The sequence below is a fragment of the Trichosurus vulpecula genome, chromosome 6 (assembly GCF_011100635.1).
Source record: "Trichosurus vulpecula isolate mTriVul1 chromosome 6, mTriVul1.pri, whole genome shotgun sequence".
Classification (NCBI taxonomy): domain Eukaryota; kingdom Metazoa; phylum Chordata; class Mammalia; order Diprotodontia; family Phalangeridae; genus Trichosurus; species Trichosurus vulpecula.
In genome coordinates this window covers 167,684,684-167,703,867 of record NC_050578.1, presented here as the reverse complement: position 1 = coordinate 167,703,867, position 19,184 = coordinate 167,684,684, and the positions used below count along the sequence as shown (strand labels likewise).

At 36.3% G+C, this 19,184-nt stretch overlaps 1 protein-coding gene across 2 annotated transcripts in view; it reads left to right on the top strand.

Moving 5' to 3' along the window:
- Window positions 1-5,100, top strand: part of N4BP2 (NEDD4 binding protein 2) — a 69,927-nt gene extending 64,827 nt beyond the window's left edge. For both annotated transcript variants that reach the window (XM_036762956.1, XM_036762955.1), the window contains 2 exons: window positions 557-680; window positions 1,556-5,100. In XM_036762956.1, the coding sequence (XP_036618851.1) occupies window positions 557-680; window positions 1,556-1,601 (170 nt within the window). In that variant the 3' untranslated portion in view covers window positions 1,602-5,100. The remainder of the gene's footprint in view (window positions 1-556; window positions 681-1,555) is intronic.
- The last annotated feature ends 14,084 nt before the right edge of the window (window positions 5,101-19,184 follow it).

The window sequence follows — 19,184 nt, the reverse complement described above, 5'->3', positions numbered from 1 at the left end:
TCTAAACGTTAGCTATTACTGTTCCACTAAACGTGATTCAGTGGGTAGAGGGCTGGTCTTAAAGCTAGAAAGACTTGGACACGTGTCATGCATCTGATACATACTGACTCCCTCCGAGCAAGTCACTTGACCCCCCTCTCAGTGGTCTAAAATGCTACTTTTAATCAGATTCAGTCTCCTACCTCAGTCCCTATGTTCCTGGAATATGCTATAAATCCATTTGTTATTGTCGCTGAGTCATTTCAGTTGTGTCCGACTCTTTGTGACCCCATTTGGGGTTTGAACAGGTATTGATAGTGTTAACACTGTCGTGTAAAGTGATGCTTCTCTGCTTCACAGCAAAGGGTGATATGAGAGGATTTAAGGATTTAAGATTCACTGTACATGGAATTTGAATAAAATATGCATTTTTAATGCGTTTTTTGAGCTTTGTTTGGGTTGTCACACATGTCAATCACTGTGGAAACAATTTTTAGATATAAGTGTGGATCTATTATATATCAAGACCTCCCCTGTAAGAGTGATTTTTAACAGTTGTAATTCCTTTTGTAAACAGAACATAAGCAGAATGGTGGTAAACCATATCTCTCTGTCATTACGGGAAGAGGAAACCATAGCCAGGGAGGAGTTGCTCGAATCAAACCAGCAGTCATTAAATACCTCACAAGCCACAACTTCAGGTGAGCTTAGATTTCTGTTACAGATAATGAAGCTTGCCTATATAATCAGGTAAACGCTGGTGTTCGTTCAGAATAGGTTCTTGCAATAGTACATTGAAATTAACTATGCCAGTTTTAAATTTGTGCTATTTGTACCAAAGAACATAGAAACACTCAGTCTGGTGGTGAGAAGTAATATTTCAGAATTAATTTTGGAAAAGAAGTCATCCAAACAATACTTGTTATCATTAATTAGGAATCTCTTTTGCTGACTGGTGTTACAGTTTACTTTTCTGTTGAACAAAGTTCAAGTTCAGCGGGATCTGAGGACTTTATTCGTTTTGTCTTCCTGCTGGCATTAACCTTTCATGAGCCATTCCTTCTTGAGGACTGACATACCTCTTTTTTGCAAGCAGTCTAACTGCAGATAGCAGTGATCTTATCCTTTAGAAAACAGGTATCTGTTTATTGCTTCTTGAATTTACAGGTATAATTTAGTCCTGATAGTTGAGAAAATAGGACTTCAATAGCAGGTGTTCAGGTAGAAATGCTACACTTGTTTCTGAATTGTATTTTAATTTGTCATTAAGTTAGAGGAAGTGATAGCAAACAGTCAGAATTTGTGCTCTTCAATTCACAGAACTTGAGGACTTAAAAGGGACCTTAAAGGTCATCTAGTTCTTCACCTTTTGCATATGAGGAATATATCCAGTGTATGGCAGAGCATGGAGTGGACTCTGAATTCCTTAACACCTTTTCTGAGGTTCTTTCCACTGTATCATGCTCATACTCTCAATATGTTGAATAGAGGCACTTTGAGATGAAGTTGATAAGGGGGGATATTTTAAATTCTGTCATAAAGCTGTATTTTGAATCTGTTCCTTCTTGTTTTACAGGTTCTCTGAAATTAAACCAGGGTGCTTGAAAGTTATATTGAAGTAAACAGCTGATTTTTTGTTATTGTTAAAACTTGTACTGAAACATTTGCAACAGTTGAAATTGACTTTACTGTTATACAAATATTTCCTTGGGAATACTTTCCACTTTTACAGTGAAATAATTTGTGTCATTTTTCAGAACTTGAAAGAATGTTACTTTTTTTTTTTTACTAAGTCTAATGCCAAATATATTGCCTATCAAAGATCAAAAAATGCAGCATCCTTATTGATTACAGAATTTTAAAGAAAGCTATGATTGATTACCATTTAAAAGTTTGATGCCCCCCTCAATTCTACTTTCAGACAGAAAATAAAAACTTTGTATTGCTATTTTAACGTTTACACAATACCTATAGACTTCCAGATATTATGGAGAGTACTAGAAAGTATGGTTCCTGCTTATCAAGATCTTGTTTAAAAAAAAAAAGACAAAAAAACGACAGCAAATATATTTGAATTTGACACACAAGTCGAACTCCTTATTTGTTGTTGTCGTTTTGTCCTGCCACATACCAAGAGGGCTGAAAGGGACTAATGGGATTTTTTTTTCTGACTTGTGGGACCTCTCTTGCCTTTTTCTTGTGTGGGCCAGGGTGAAGAGAGGGTAGGTAGATAGGTAGGTAGGGACCCCTCCCATCAGTCTCATTCATGCTCTCCTCCACACCTATTTTGATAAGGCAGTAATGTTTAAAGAAATGTTTATACAGATCTTGTTACTGGGACATATTCTTTGTAGCTTAAATAAAATGGCCCCTTAAGTATAGTATTAAGTATCTTCATTTATGTTTGATATGGGTAATGTTTAAATTGTAGTAGTTTGAAATCCTGTTATCCAGAATAAATTTAGAAAACATTTTAACTTTAAATGATTTAAAAGAAAACCTTAAAGATAAATCTTTAACCATATTAAACATAATCCTCAATGTTTTCTCAAAGGAAAATTCCATAGATTTGCTCTGCTCAGTGGACTGATTGTACATATATACTTTTGTTTCTTTGTAATTATTTTCTATTATGCTGCTTTACAGTTTTGAGCCGAGAAAATTTAAATTAATTTTCCTTATGGGATTTACTTCCCATTTTAACATCTTTAAAAAAATTATTGTAGCATAATGAACAGGTTTGTTGTTATTTAAAAAATATAGAATAAAGTTTTATAATTTGGGAGGGGGAAGATAATTTGACTCTAAAAGGTACAAGATATTTTCCACATTTATTCAGCAAACTAATTTTTTAGCTTGAAATATGAGATCAGCAATTCAGGAATCACCTTTCAGGTACTACTTTACTGTAAGAAACTCCCAAAATTTATAACTATGTCTACAAAAAGAAGATACATTTTAATAAAAACAGATCCCAGGAGCATCTTGAAGTATTTTTTTAAGAAAAAATACACGCACCATGAATGCATGCTTTTTAAAGGAAAACCTTACTTGTGAAGTTGTATTTTCAGGAAGAAAAAATCTGAGTTTATGTACAGTACCAGAAACATTTTTAGTAGTTGCCGCTAAAGTATTTTTCACATGATTGCATTTTAAACAGTTTTATAATTTGTTAAAATCTAAGGAGATATTGATAATTTAGCTTATGGTCTTTGTCCTATGTAAAGAGCTGTATGTGTAAAAATAAAACCTAGCTTTTTCCACAATTACTGCAAAAGTATGATTGTTAATGAAAGCAACAAAATATGTGTGCTAATAAGGTTTAAGAGGTGTCTTAAAAATTTTAATTGAGACCTAGAGCCAACTGAGTACTGGAGCCTATATGCAACTTTCTACTCAGTTCCCCAATTTTTATATTATAAGACCCAGTGATAAAATAACTTAGTTGATCATTTGGATTGGAATTATTCTACTATGTGTTCACCGTGAGTAGGGATGTGAACAAAATGATCTAAAGGCCACATAACATATTGAAGTAAAAACCAAATTGTTGGTATCTTGGAGTTGGTTGTACATTGGTAGCTTGACTCTAATACCTTAATTTTGGTAAAGATGGTGGTTTTTTTCCTTGATTATTAAAAATGCACCATGGAATTTTTAATCATTGGTTTGTCCATAAAAATATTTTTATTACAACTTGCTGCATTTCACCAATTTCTCACCCCCTTCCCTTGGCGCACTTTTAAGCAACCTCTCCTACAGTTGATGTGTGCCCAGGAAACAAAAACTTAATTTAAGCAAAACAATTAGGAAAGAAAACATTACTTTCCCTTCCCAGTCATAAAGTTCATGCCAAAGAGAATCAATTTCGTGATCATCTGCTGTTTTATGTGTTGGTGTATCTGTGCCACAGTTCATTGACTATCTTAAAAAAATTCATTTCGTATTTGGTTATATTTAGGAGTCTTAATCGTTTATTATGTACCTTGAGTGTAACCTTTACCAATATTTAACAAGAAATAGAGGATAGAAATGAGTTTTTAAAAATGGAAAGAACTGACAGTGTATTTTAGAGTTAGTTTCCTTTTTTCCCCCAAATTAGAAACGATAGCATGTTTTATCAGAATTTTTCACCATTGCATGTTTGCCTACATCTTGGTTGTTTTTAAAGCTTTCCTTTGCTGTTAAGTTCGTCGCTCAGGTTGATAGAATTATAATATCTTTTAAAAATAGAGTTTGTATAGATTATGTGAGTGCATCATAGGAGTCGTATAACATTCTGAAGGCATAGCTTGTGATTTCTTTCTTTCTGATAGTCTTTAATTCAAGTCTTTGCTATGATTGGCAAAGGCCACCTGCCACAGTAATGGTAGCAAATTTTTGAGGTGGTGGAAACTGGAAACCTTGGAAACTCAGGAAATCGCTTCGACAATGTTCTGCATGATCTAAATTTATGAAAGTGACCACAAAAATGTTTTTTTCCTATGTGCTTTTCATTGGATATAGTTCTTGTGCATTAACACACCTATTTTGCTTTGTGATGGGGGTGAAATTTAATAACTATTGTACAGTGGCTTAATCTTTGTCTTTATTTAAGTGGTGAAAAAATAGACCTAAATGTTTGTACGGTGTAAAGTGTCATTAAAAGATCTAAGAAGAGTCTACATAGTCTGTTAATGGTGCTTATATAGCCTTTAAATGTAATTCAGGTTCACATAGTATTAACACAGAATTAATGAAGAAGAAGATTACAACCACATCAGTATGTTGAAACCTTTTTATGCCTTCATGTTGGATGCCAAGTTTTGTTTTTATTCTTCTAAATATGAACTTTGGATTCTGTGTCAAGTAATGAGCCTGCTATTGATGAGTAATTAAAATAACTGTGAAAATTCTCATTGAAATACATTGCAGCTAAAGTTATTAAGATCAGTTCATTGGAGAATATATTTAATTTTTCAGACAGTATATCAGAAACTGTATTATAGAGAAAAGTGTAATTTTGTTGTTAACTATGTAATTTTTTTATTGAAAGACTTTTTATAATTTTGCTTTTAAAATTTCTATTGGAAAGAATTTGCAAATTGTACATCTAGTTTAATAAAGTACTTTAAACACAAACCTATGTGTGATAGTGTTTTCTTGGCCAGACTAACTAGCTTTTTAAGTAATTCAAAGTCCAGTCAATTGGTTTTATGCCAGGCATTGTGCTATGCACCTTGGGGATACCAGTAAAAAAATGAAACAACCTATATTTGCGAGGATCTTATGCTAATGGGGGAGATAACAAGTATTTATATAAATATATCTGGCATAAAGGTAATTTAACAGTTGGAGTAGTCAGAAAAGATTTCAAGGAGAAGATGGTGCTTCAATCGCCTCTTAAAGGAAGAGCTATACTCTGCTGAGGTGATAGTAAGAAGGTGGAGCATTCCAGACATGGGAAGGCCAGTGTCAAGGGAGTTTTCAGCAGAAGATTTTGAGTTGTAAATTTTTTTCTCCCTCCCTCCTTTTTCCTCCTCCCCAAGATGGCAAGCCATTTGGTAGAGGCTAATCATATTAAACTTATTTCCACATTAGTCATTTTGTGAAAGAAGAATCGGGACCAAAAGGAAAACCACAAGAAAGAAAAAACAACAAAAAGAAAATAGTATGTTTTGATCTGCATTTAGACTCCATCATTTGTCCTCTGGATGTGGATAGCATTTTCCATCATGAGTTTTTTGGAACTGCCTTAGATTGTTGTATTGCTGAGAAGAGCTAAGTCTGTCAAAGTTGGTCAACACACAACGTTGCTGTTAACGTGTGCAGTGTTTGAGGAACAGAGAGAAGGCCAGGTTGCCTGGGTTACAGAGTGTGGAAGCAGGCTGAGAGGTAGCTTCAGGTCACGTTGTATAGGGCTCTAAAAACTGAATGGAAGAATTTATATTTTATGGAAAAGTCAATAGGAAATTAATGAAGTTGATTGAGTAGGGGAGTCACACGATCAGATCCATGTAGCTACTTCCTCTGCCATTGTAGATGGTGGCTGGTTCTTCCACACCTTTAGAAGATGAACCTGACGAATTTCTGTGGTCACAATTTACTTTTTGGGCCAACTTTTCAGACTCAGGCTGGTTCTTGAACAATCAAAATCTTTGTAGATACTTGAACCTACTAGAGCTTTGCACTCTGGTAGTATAGCATTGGAGAACCCAGGTCAAGCTACAATGAGATAGGTTAGAGGAGGAAATTATGGTTACTGGTACAATTCAATTTAGCAAGCATTAAGTTTGAGTGTTGTGGAAGGTGCTACGAGATGCAGAGACGACAGTGAATGTCCTTTAGCAGCTTAAATTCTACTCAGCAGATACAGAATATAACTAGGTAAATAGATAAAAATCATTTTGTTTTTTTGCTTTTTGGCAGGGCAGTTGGGGTTAAGTGACTTGCCCAAGGACACACAGGTAAGTACATCTGTCAAGTGTCTGAGGCCGGATTTGAGCGCAGGTCTTCCTGACCCCAGGGCTGGTGCTTTACTCACTGCACCACCTAGCTGCCCTGATACAAATCATTTTGAAAAGGAGAGCAGTTGACTACAAATTTGGGTTGTCAAGAAAATCCCCCATGTAGAAGGTGGCTCCTAAACTGAGCTTAAAGAAAAATGGGCATTCCAAGTGAGAAATGAGGAGGTAGAGCATTTCGGTCATGAAGGATTTTACTTAGGTATGAAAACTGATTCAAAGAAGAAAAAAAGATCAGATAAATGAGCAAGCACTAAATGGCTGAGTTTTGCATGCTTTCTTTTTTTTTTTGATTAAAAGGAATCCTAAGATCTCTTCCTACTACACACCTGAGGTTCCCAATGCAGGCAGAAAAATTTAATTTTTTGTTGTCTTGGGTCAAGTCCTGAAAGAGTTATGACAGAAAGAGGAGGCAGAGTTCTATCACTGTAGGGAGTTAGTGCCAACCCCGGGGCTGCTCAGACCCTAGCGCTTGGCCTGTTTCCTGGGTAATACCAGACAGGCTTAGTAGGAGTTGGAACGGTAGGCGCCCGGAGGAAAGACTTCTGTCCCTAGCAGCCCCCCTAACAGCACCCCCCTCCTGCTGTGATAGCCATCCTTTCTCATGCAGGCAGAGTCCATCCACCAAGGACTCACAAGCCCAGTAGGAGGAACCCAGCTGGCCATTACCGAATGCTCTTGAACCAGTGCCTAACACAAACATGCTTTAATTAATGGGAACTTCTTGGATACTTTACAAGGGCATCCTGCCCCGTGCCTCACATAGCTCATACAGTACTGATACCAGTTTGTATCCTGCCCGAGCCTTCCCATGCCTCTTTAGATACTGTAGAAACAGCACTCCCCTCCTGTTCCCAGCCTTCCCTGTTACTGTAGAACAGCACTCCCCTTCTGTTCCCATACTCCTATGGAAACCACCTTACCACAGCCCTAGTTTTTCCCATACGCTTGTAGGAAACATAGTTTACAACAATCCAGATTCTTCCCACCAGATATCGATCTTCCCATGCTCATCCCCTTACCTCTTGAACACCTGCTTCTGCTTATGTAGTGCAAAACCCTATAAAACTGGATAATGTCTGGCAATAAATCGGAGTTATATCCATCTTGGCTCCCGCCTCATCATCGTGTACTGAGATAGGGCAACTTGCTGGTCAAGGACCCCTAACATACCACATCTTGCCAAAACATGCCTTCATTTAGTCTTGAGTCAGATGTCTAGTCAAGGTGATGGGGCCAGCTTTTAGACAATATGGATTATTTAGTTTTCAAATATGCATGCTTATATTTCTGTACTCCATTGTCACTGTGCCATTTAGGGGGTTGGAGTAATTGAAATAAGTAATATTTTAGTGACTAAAAGAATTTGTGTATCTCTTAAACTATGTAACATCCCACAGAGTGACTCAGTCTTCTGGCATGGTCCTGAGTAATATGAAATGCCAAATACTTAAGCTGTAATATGTGTTTTACTTAGTAGAAAATAATTCATTTTTATCTCTTGAAGGACATGGCACTCCAACTATGAAAACCCTCCATTTAAAAACTACCTGTTAAAAGGTTTCATTAAAAAGAAAGATGAAAAGTTTCTTTGTGGAGGATTTATAGGATTTCTGTTCTACCTTAGTTGTGTGTACAAACTAACCAAAGACATCAAAAAGACATGTTAAGTAGAGACTATGACCTCTCTTAGTTGGCTGATTATTTTTTTATTCTGAACTTATATAAAAAAGCATTTTTATTACTAACTAGAACAGAAAAAGGATTATACATGGATCTGGATTTCTGTTACATACACCTTGCTTTTTCCTCTTAGGTTATCTACTAAACTCAGCATAGTGCAGTGGTGGAGCTGGGCCTGGAGTCAGGAAGACTCCAGTCTCTGGGTTCTGCTCACTTCACCTTTTCAGTTTGTCTTCCCTGGTGTCTCTGAAACTATTCCTTTTGTTATTTCTTATGGTACAGTATTCCATTACATTCACACATCATTTTTTTAGCTATTCGCCAGTTGATAGACATCTGTTTTCTAGTGCTGCTATAACAAAAAGAGCTGTTAGAAATATTTTTGTACATGAGTCTTTTTTTCTTTCTTCGATCTCTTTAGGGTATAGGCCTAATAGTATTGCTACATCAATGGGTATATATAGTTCAGTGAATTTTGGGCATAACTCCTAATTCGTTTCTAGAAAGCTTGAACCACCTTCTAGCTCCACCAACACTTAGTACTATAAACAATATATTAATTTAGTATAAATCATGGTTCAGTACTGGAGACCTCAATAATTATACTCTTATGACTCATGGATCTCCCTTACAAAAAGCGTATTTCTCTATCCCTTTGGGAACTTCTGAATTTAGCTTAACTGCATTCTATCAAAGCAACAAATGAATATACTTTTTGAACATAAATATTGATTACAAACAAGTAAAGGCAGAAGTACTTGCCCTCTTATTAGGGGAATGACTGGTGTAAAAAACTGAATGCATCAATCAAAATCTTCAGGCTGCAGTTTTTCTCAATTACACGTAAAAACAATTTTTAATATTTGTTTTTAAAATTTTGAGTTTCAGGTTCTCTCTTTCCCTCTTACCCCTACCTCCCTCCTTGAGAAAGTAAGCAATTTGCTATAGATTGTACAGGCGCAGTCGTGAAAAACATTTCCACATTAGTTGTGTTTCCTTTTGAGGGAAACAGACCAAAAAAATATACTTCAATTTGTACTTAGACTTCATCAATTCTTTCTCTGGAGGTGTATAGCATTTTTTATCATAAGTTCCTTCAGAACTGCCTTAGATTGTTGTATTGCTGAGAGTAATTACGTCATTCACAGTTGATCATCGTACAGTATTGCCCACTGTGTACAATATTCTCCTGATTCTGCTCACTTCACTTTGCATCAGTTTATACAAGTCTTTCCAGGCTTTTCTGAAAGCATCTGTTCATCTTTTCTTATAGCACAAACAGTATTCCATTACAATCCTATACCACAACTTGTTTAGCCCTTCCCCAATTGATAAGCATCCCCTTAATTCCTTGCCACCACAAAAAGAGCTGCTATGAATAGTTTTTGTACATATAGGTTCATTTCCTTTTCCTTTGGTCTCTTTGGGATGCAGACCTAGTAATAGTAATATTGGATCAAAGGGTATGCACAGTTTTACAGCCCTTTGGCATAGTTCCAGACTGTTCTCCAGAATGGTTGGATCAGTTCATCACTCCACCAATTATGCATTAGTGTCTCAATTTTTCTACATTCCCTCCAACATTTGTCATTTTCCTTTTCTGTCATATTAACCATTCTGATAGGTTGATAGCTCAGGGTTGTTTGTGTTTCTCTAATTGATAGTAATATAGAACATATTTTCATGATTATAGAGAGGTTTGATTTCTTCCTCTAAAAATTGCCTTTTCATATCCTTTGACTGTTTATTAGTTGGGGGATGACTCATATTCTTATAAATTTGACTTACTTTTCTGTATATTTCAGAAATGAGGCCTTTATCAGAGAAACTTACTATAATATTCCTCCCCCCACCCCCAGCCTCAGTTTTCTGCTTTCTTTCTAATCTTGGCTGACTTGGTTATGCTTGTGCAAATCCTTTTTAATTTAGTGTCATCAAAATTATCCATTTTACATCTCTGTCTCTTGTTTGGACATAAATTCTTCCCTTCTCCATAGATCTGACATGTAAACTATTCCATGCTCCCCTAATCTGCTTAGGATATTGCCCTTTATGTCTAAATCACGTACCCACTTTGACCTTTTCTTGGCATACTGTGTGAGATGTTGGTTTCTGCCTAACTGCTTTCCACTTTTCCCAGCCATTTTTGTCAAATAGTGAGCTCTTGTCCCAGAAGCTGAGATCTTTGGGTTTATGAAACTAGACTAATATGGTCATTTACTACTGTGTACCCAATTTATTCTACTGATCCACAACTCTGTTTCTTAGACAGTACCAAAGTGTTTTGATGAGGACCATGTTGTGACACAGTTTGAGATCTGTTACTGCTAGGCCACCTTCACATTTTTTTTCATTGACTTCCTTGATATTCTTGACCATTTGTTCTTCCAGATGAATTTTATTATTTTTTCTAGCTCTATAAAATACTGGCTGCAATTCTTAAGTCTGATTGATCATTCCATTTAACTGAGAATCAGATCTATTAGGGTCACAATTTATTACCTTTTAGGCAATCGTCAGGACAGTTTTCTGACCAGCATAGTATTTCCAGGCATTCCTCAGAAATAAATAGCAGATATGATCAGGTAGCTTTCATATAATTCTCAAAAAATAAACAAGGCAATTATTTCTGATTTAACATTTACCTGTAAAATTTTACAGTTCAGGATAGAAATGTAAAGATCATAACCATCAATATGTCAGTGCAGACCTTAGGGACAATAAAACCCAATTAATTTTTTCTCACATCTGGGTTAAGCAGAAATAGACCATAGAAAAATGTATCAAGATGACCACCTGGATTCTCTTTCCTCGCTGGGTCTTCATGACTTCTACTTGTCTGACCATTCATTTTCAGTCTCCTTTGCTGCAAGGTCTTCATAAGGTGTCATGCTCACTAAATGTAGAAGTTCCCTAAGGCTCTGTCCAGGGCCTCATTTTCTTTTCTCTCTTCTCACTTGGTGATCTAATCAGCTCTCTAATGAGCTCAATTATCATCTCTATGCAGGTAATTCCAACCCTGGTCTTACTCCCAGAATTCTAGTCCAGCATGGGCAACTGCCAACTCAACATGTCCAAAACAGACCTCATTATCTTTTGCCCCAAATCCTCTACTTTCCTCAATTTTCTTAGTATTTTGAGGACAGCAGTGCCCTCCCACTCACCCAGGTCTGCAACTTCTGCACAATTCAGGAGGTCCTTTATTACCTCCAGTATCAAATTTAAAAAACTTTGTCATTTAAAGCTCTTTGAAACTTCCTCTCTTCCTACCTTTCCAATCTCCTCTACATTCCACTGCCCTCTTTGTATTCTATGGTCTTGTCTATACAGGCCTACTTGCTGTCCCTCCAATGCTACTCTCCATCTCCTGTCTCTGCGCCTTAGAACTGGCTATTTCTCCTGTCTGGTATATGCTCCCTCCCAACCTACAAATCTTAGAATCTCTGGCTTCCTTTAAGACAGCTTAAGCACCACCTCCTCCAGGAGGCCTTTCCTAGTGTGTTGCCAGTGTTATTCCCTCGAAGATGTCCTTCTATTAATTCTGCGTTTATCTTGTACATTCTCTCTTATAGATGTCCTTATAGAATGTAAGGAGGGGGGAGGGGAGGACAGGAGCTTCATAGCACAGTGCCTGAACATAATAGGCACTTCATGGATGTTTATTTTCATTCCTTCTATTTGGTTGGCAGGGACGAACACTTTATTTTATTTTAAATAAAGAGATTTCTCCTCCCCCCCCTTTTTTTTTGGCCACTGGGACTGTCAGATGACACTTCTTTTTTCTGGAGTAGCAGTAGTAGAAGCTGGCATTCATATAATTGTAATTTTAGCAAAGTGCTTTATAATGATTATTTAATATTTAGTAATTACTACTTAATAATAATTATACCTAGCATTCCATGTAGTACATTAAAGTTTGCAAAGCATTTTACAAATATCTCCTTTTATCCTTATCACAGCCCTATGAAGTAGTAGCTATTATGATACTCATTTTACAGGTAAGGCTCAGAGTTAAGTGACTTATCCAGGGTCACACCAGTAGGAAGTGTCCGGGACAAGACTTAAATCTAGGTCTTGTTGATTTTATCAAAATCTCTAAAGTATGGTGAGAGCTGGGGTTTAATGACATCCCAGGATTCAGAGCGCTGATACACCAATTAGAGTCTAAGGAATACTAAGTTACTATTACGTGCTGGTCTTTGAGTGTTATATTTCTATAAGCACCTTTAGTAACACTGTCTATGTAAGAATACAAAAAAAATATTATTTTGATTTAATTAAAAATTCCAATCATGCTCTTTATAATATGTTGGAAATGCATTTTTTTTCCTTTGGTTTGGACCTGTGACTCAACAGTTTGAGCATCTCTCTCTTGAGGAAACTCTAAGAGAGGTTTTAACTTAAAAAAAAAAAACAACAACTCTTAAAACGCTGGGAGTTTTTAACCTCATGGAAGCTAAACAACTTTCTCAGGGCCCCACAGCTGCTAAGTGTAAGAGGCGGGAGTTGAAGGTCAGGTGTTCCTGACTTGTCCAAGGCAGCCAGCCTTCTATCCCTTATACCACTAAATAGTTGAGCCCTATTCAGGTATGACAATGGCACAGTCTGTCTGTGTCCTTGGGGGTGGGATGAGGAACGGTTGTTGAGTTGCTGCTGTAGCAATAGCACTTGGCTTGTGTTCTGATCTCTTCCAGTCTATCTCATAATTAATGGGCAAGGGTGGGATGTTCAGTTATAGCTATGACACTAAATCACCCTGTGACTTTGAACAAATTGCTTTGCTTTTGGGGCCTTCCTTCCCTCATCTGTATCATGATGGGGTTGAACTAGAAGATCTTTAAGACCCTTTTAAGCTCTACATCTCCTATTTCTATGATTTTGTTGCTGTTCAGAGTTGTAATTTCATGGGTCAGGTCAGCAATTTATAGTATTTAAATATTGCCTAAAGCAATGGTGTCAAACTCAAATAAAAATGAATCCCCTTTAGTGGCATATTGACTTAGAAAACCACAAGTTCATATTATCTATGTTTTATTTATTTTTATTTATTTTGTTAAATACTCTCCAATTCATTTCAATCAGTATTGCAGGCCTAGGCCATACATTGGAGGTCTCTGGCCTGGGGTACTGAGAAGCCAGGATATGTCAGGGGCTCTTAAGACATGAATGCAGGTTTTCCTGATTCTGATGCTACCCACTATACCAGACCCTGTGATGCCTTTATTAATAGTTCTTGAAAAAAGTTTGCTTTAGGAGGTCGAAGACAAGGTTAAAGTTTGATGTACCTGAAGTGAACCTTGTTCATTTTAGGTTTGCCAAATAATTTATTGATCTATAAGGACCACGTATATTCAGTGACCACTTTTTTTTTATAGGAGAATGAGTGATGTCTTCTGAATTATCTGAAAATTGAGAGTTCATTTTTTTTCTGTCATTAACAGTAGGTGAGCATAATTGACAGTGTTAAGGAACTCTACTGCATTTTTTCTACCACTAGAGGTCAGAAATTAACCCCCAAGAATATTCCATCTTCTGCTCGACCATCATCAATTGGTAACCCCTGGCAGCTTCTAATTCTTTGCAGTTACTCCATGCTAGTCAAGTGCATTTGAGGGCATGAGTAGAGCAAGGGTTAAGATAGTTTTCCAGATTTCTTTTTTATGCCATTACATTCATGTCCCCCAACTCTAGCCTTCAATCTCAGAATTGCTTTAGTTCCCTCATTATGGATATATAAACACTTCCAAATATTTAATTTAAATGACTACCTTGGGTGATCTATTTAGAGATAATAGTCAAATTCAAGTGAACAAGCATTTATTAAGTGCCTACTGTGTGCTAGACACTGTGCTAAGCATTCACTGTAACAGGAATAATAATGAGAATACATCTTGTACATCATTTCTTTTTGCTTCTTAACTGGAAACTGACTGCCCCTTCCCCCCTCAAAAAAAAAGGACTGGATATATTTTGTTTTTAGTTATACTTTTAACAAAAAAGCTACAACTCAGATAGCTTTTTTTAAAGCAAGAAAGTAGTACATATTTATTAATCTATGTAGCACCAAATACAATGGGATTGCTTTTTCTATAGTAAAAATATAGTACGTACGCTACATAGTAAGTATATATTGTAAATGACTATTAACATAGTACAATATAGTAATTAATATATAGTAAATAACCTTAATATAGTGAATATGGTAAATAATTGTCACTAAGAGTTGTAGATATATCACATATATTTAAATACATGAGCTTAAATTTGATGCGATCTGCTACATAAATGTTTCAGTCAAAGTGGTATGATAGTATGTGAACTTTCTGTGATATTCCATGAAACTAAGTAGTAAACCCCACAAATAAAGCTGGAAACATAGTTCATTGTTCAACTTAAAAGATATTAAGTTCCTGACAAAAGTGTTTGTTAAAAGCACATTTTTTTTTAGAGTCAATTGGGATTAAGTGACTTGACCAGAGTCATACAGCTCGTAAGTGTCTGAGCTTGGATTTGAACTCAGATCCTCCTGATTCCAGGGCTAGTACTCTATTCAATGCACCACCTAGCTGCCCCATCAAAAAAAAAAGCACATTTTGATACATTTTTATTTTAAAATGACATACATGTATACTGGTTGGATGTATTTGGATGATTGAGACTGCTAATGTGTGTTTTCAGTTCAGATCATTTTAATAAAGTATTTATTTGATTGAATCAGTTTACTTTTCCACTGAACATACATAACAAACCAAAATTAACCCAAAAGGTGTGAGGGAGTGAAAATTGAATTCTAATGCTCCAAAGTTCTAGGATAACATTGTTTCTATCATCATATTCTGATGCAACTGTTTGTCCAGTGAAACACAGTCACTGGTTCAAGTATCTTTAAATCAGGGCAAATATATAATTAAGAATGTTATCCTTCCTGTTCATATGAACATTTTTGATGCCAGACACTTTAAAAATTAATTAATTAACCCATACAATCCATAGTGTTTCTCTATAAATAACTACAGAAAACAAATCAAATAAATGAGATTACTATACGTCGGCTTCCTGTAGTAGCAAGAAAGTTAGTGTTTGGTTTTATACGCTTAGAAATCTGGAACCTTGAACATAGATTCTATAATCATCTAAATTAAGAAAAAAATTCCCTCTCCCCCATTTGCCCTCTTTCACTGAGACTAACAAGGGCAAATGGACTTTTAAAAATAGATATAATATTTGACAGGCTCTACTTAAAGATGCTTATACAGTTAACGAGGAACTTTTCTATAAAAATGTTTGTTTCCTCGGACAAAGAGGAAACATATAGTTTCATTATATTCTTTTAGATTGCCATTGGAATTGAAATACATACATACATACACACACATGCACACACACACATTTAAAAAGTCATTACAGGAATTCAAATGTCCCTTTATTGGTAACTTAGGATACAAGGCATATTTGTTTATAAAAGTTAAAACAAAATTTCCTACATGAAATAGGAGTGTTTTCAAAGTTGTTTCATGTATGATCATTTGGATCTGAACATAATGGCATGTAATGCAAGAGACAACTTACTGAAAACCTGCTACTGTCATGAGGTGATTAATCTTGGTTGGCGGCCTCCCTTTTTATCCCCCTTCCCCTTCTCCCCCCTTTGAGGGCTTAAAAACATTTTGAGATAAAAGCATCACACTAGTCTTATCTTACACTGAAAGCATTTCTTTCCAAATGTCTCCTGAGAGGAATTTACAATCAGTCAATAACTATTTCTTAAAGGCCTCCTATGTGCCAGGCACTGTGCTAAGTGCTTGGATTACAAAGAAAAACAAAAGACAATCCTTGCCTTCAAGGAGCTCCCAGTCTAATGTAACAAGGAAACAAATATGTACAAACCATATATAGGATAAAGAAGACCAGAGGAGAGAAGGAAGAGTGTATGGGAGAGAGGCGGAGCCAAGATGGTGGAGAAAAGGCAGGAAGTTGTCGGAGTTCTCCCCAATTTCTCTCAAAACAACTTTAAATCAAGCCACAAAATGAATTCAGGAGTGACAGAACCCACAAAAGGATGGGGTGAAACAACTTTCCAGTCCAAAATAACTTAGAGGGATTGCAGAAAAGATCTTTCTCACTTGGGTAAAAGGAGAGCTAAACCCAGCATAGGTTGTGTCTGGGCAAGCCAGCCACAGGCCCCTAGCCACAGCATAGATCAGTAAGTGAGGCCCCGAAGTTGGGGCTTAGCAGGCCAGCTGTGAGGCCTCCAGCCCCATCACGGCAGGGGTACTGCCAGCCAGCCCTGGAGGCCTTGACACAGCAAGCCCTTGACCCCCAGGGCAAGAAGCTTGGGATAGTGCCTCCCTGTATCCCAGGAGCAGAGCTCAACTTTAAAAGTCACAAAATAGGCTGGAAAATGAGCAAAAAACAAACAACAAAAAAAAAGCCTTGACCATAGAAAGCTACTTTGGCAACAGGGAAGATCAAAACACTAACTTAGAGGAGAACAACAATGTCAAAATGCCTACATGTGAAGCCTCAAAGAGAAATATGAATTGGTCCCAGGCACAAAAAGATCTCCTGGAAGAGCTCAGAAAGGATTTTAAAAATCAAATAAGAGAGGTGGAAGAAAAATTGGGAAAATAAATGAGAGTTATGCAAGAGAATCATGAAAAAAGACGACTTGGTAAAGGAAGTACAAAAATTGGAAAAAAGATGTACAAGAATTCGCTGAAGAAAAGAATTCCTTAAAAAGTGGAATTGGCCAAATGGAAGTACAAAGCTAACTGAAGAAAATAATTCCTTATAAATTAGAATTGGGCAAGGAGAAGCTAATGAATCTATGAGACATCAAGAATCAAACAAAATCTAAAATGGAAAATGAAAAAATTGAAGAAAATGTAAAATACCCAATTGGAAAAGAAATGACATAGAAAATAGATGCAGAAGAGATAATTTAAAAAATTTTTACTACCTGAAAGCCAGGATCAAAAAAAGAGTCTGGTCAGCATTTTTCCAGAAATTACCTAGGAAAACTGCCCCGATAGCCTAGAACCAGAGGGTAAAATAGTAATTGAAAGAATCCACCAATCACCTCTGGAAAGAGATCCCAAAATAAAAACTCCCAGAAATATTATAGCCAAATTCCAGAGCCCATAGGTCTGGAGGCAATTTTTATACTTATTTCATTTTAAAATTACTATCTAAAATTATAAAATACTGCAAAACAATCCGAAAGAAACAATTCAAATATCGAGGAGTCACAGAATTACACAGGATTTAGCAGCTTCTACATTAAAGGATTAGAGGCTTGGAAGATGATATTCCAGAGGGCAAAAGAGCTTGGATTACAATCAAGAATCAACTACCCAGCAAAACTGATCATAATCTTTCAAGGGAAAAAAATAGATATTCAACAAAATAGGGGACTTTCAAACTTTCCTGATGAAAAGACCAGAGCTGAACAGAAAATCCACTTTTTAAATACAAGACTCAAGAGAAGCATAATAAGGTAAACAGGGAAGGAAAAACAGATTATTCAATAAGGTTAAAAATTTTATATTCCTTCTGCATAAATATTAAAAAAAATCTTTTTTTTATAACAGTTTGTGCATTGTAATTCCGTATCAGGCAAGGGGTATAGTAACCACTCAAAACAGACCCCTAGCGCAAATTTTAAAGTCTCAGTACTCCACATAAGGCTTACTTATATCTTTCTCTTATTGGTGAGTTTTTTGACTCATATGTATAAACATTCCCCCACCCCCTCCAGGATTAAGACAAATGTACAAATAATATATTAATAAAATTAATAGCCAAAAGACATTTTACCTCACCCTGCAAGTTCCAATGCTTATGATTAAAGTAAGGACCCATCAGGCAGTCATTCAGGCAGTCAGTGAACAAACATTTATTAGATACTTACTATGCTCCAGCCTAAGCAGGCAGGACACAAAGAAAGGCAAAAATACAATCCCAGACTTCAAGGAGCTTATGTTCTTCTTTTAAAAAACACTATTCCCCCCACCCCCTGCCCCCACCAATTACATGTAAAAACAATTTTAACATTTAAAAAATGTTTTGAATTTCCAATTTTATCCCTACTTCCCTTTTCTTTCCTTTCCCTGAGATGGTAAGCAATCTGATATAGGTTCTATGCATGCAATCATATAAAATATTTCCATATTAGCCATTTTGTACAAGAAAACTCCGACAAAAAAGAAAGAAAAAAGGGTGAAAAGTAATATTCTTCAGTCTGTATTCAGACAACATCAGTTCTTTCTCTGGAGGTAGATAGCATTTTTTATCATAAGTTCCTTCAGAACTGTCTTAGATCATTGTATTGCTGAGAATAGCTAAGTCATTCACAGTTGATCATCATACAATATTTCTGTTACTGTGTACAATGTTCTCCTGGTTCTGTTCACTTCACTCTGCATCAGTTCATGTAAGTCTTTCCAGGTTTTTCTGAAGTTATCCTGCTTGCCATTTCTTATAGAGATATATAATATTCCATTATAATCATATGCCACAACTTGTTTAGCCATTCCCCAATGGGCATACCCTTAATTTCCTTTTTTTGTTTTTGGATAGGGGAAGGCAGGGCAATTGGGGTTAAGTGACTTGCCCAAGGTCACACAGCTAGTAAGTGTGTCAAGTGTCTGAGACCGGATTTGAACTCAGTTCAAATTTGAACTCCTGACTCCAGGGTCGGTGCTCTACTCGCTGCGCCACCTAGCTGCCCCATACCCCTAATTTCCAATTCTTAGCTACCACAAAAAAGAACTGCTATAAATATTTTTGTACAAATTGGTTCCTTTCCCTTTAAAAAAATCTCTCTGGGATACAGACCTAGCAATGGTATTGCTGGATCTAAACATATGCACACTTTTATAGACTTTTGGGCATAGTAAGGAGCTTAGATTCTAATGGGAGAGACAAGTTGCAAAAAATAGTGCATGCAAGATTTATGCAGATGAAACACCAATAGAGGGAGTGAGGTGAAGAGGGGAGACCAGGAGAGGCCTTGTATAG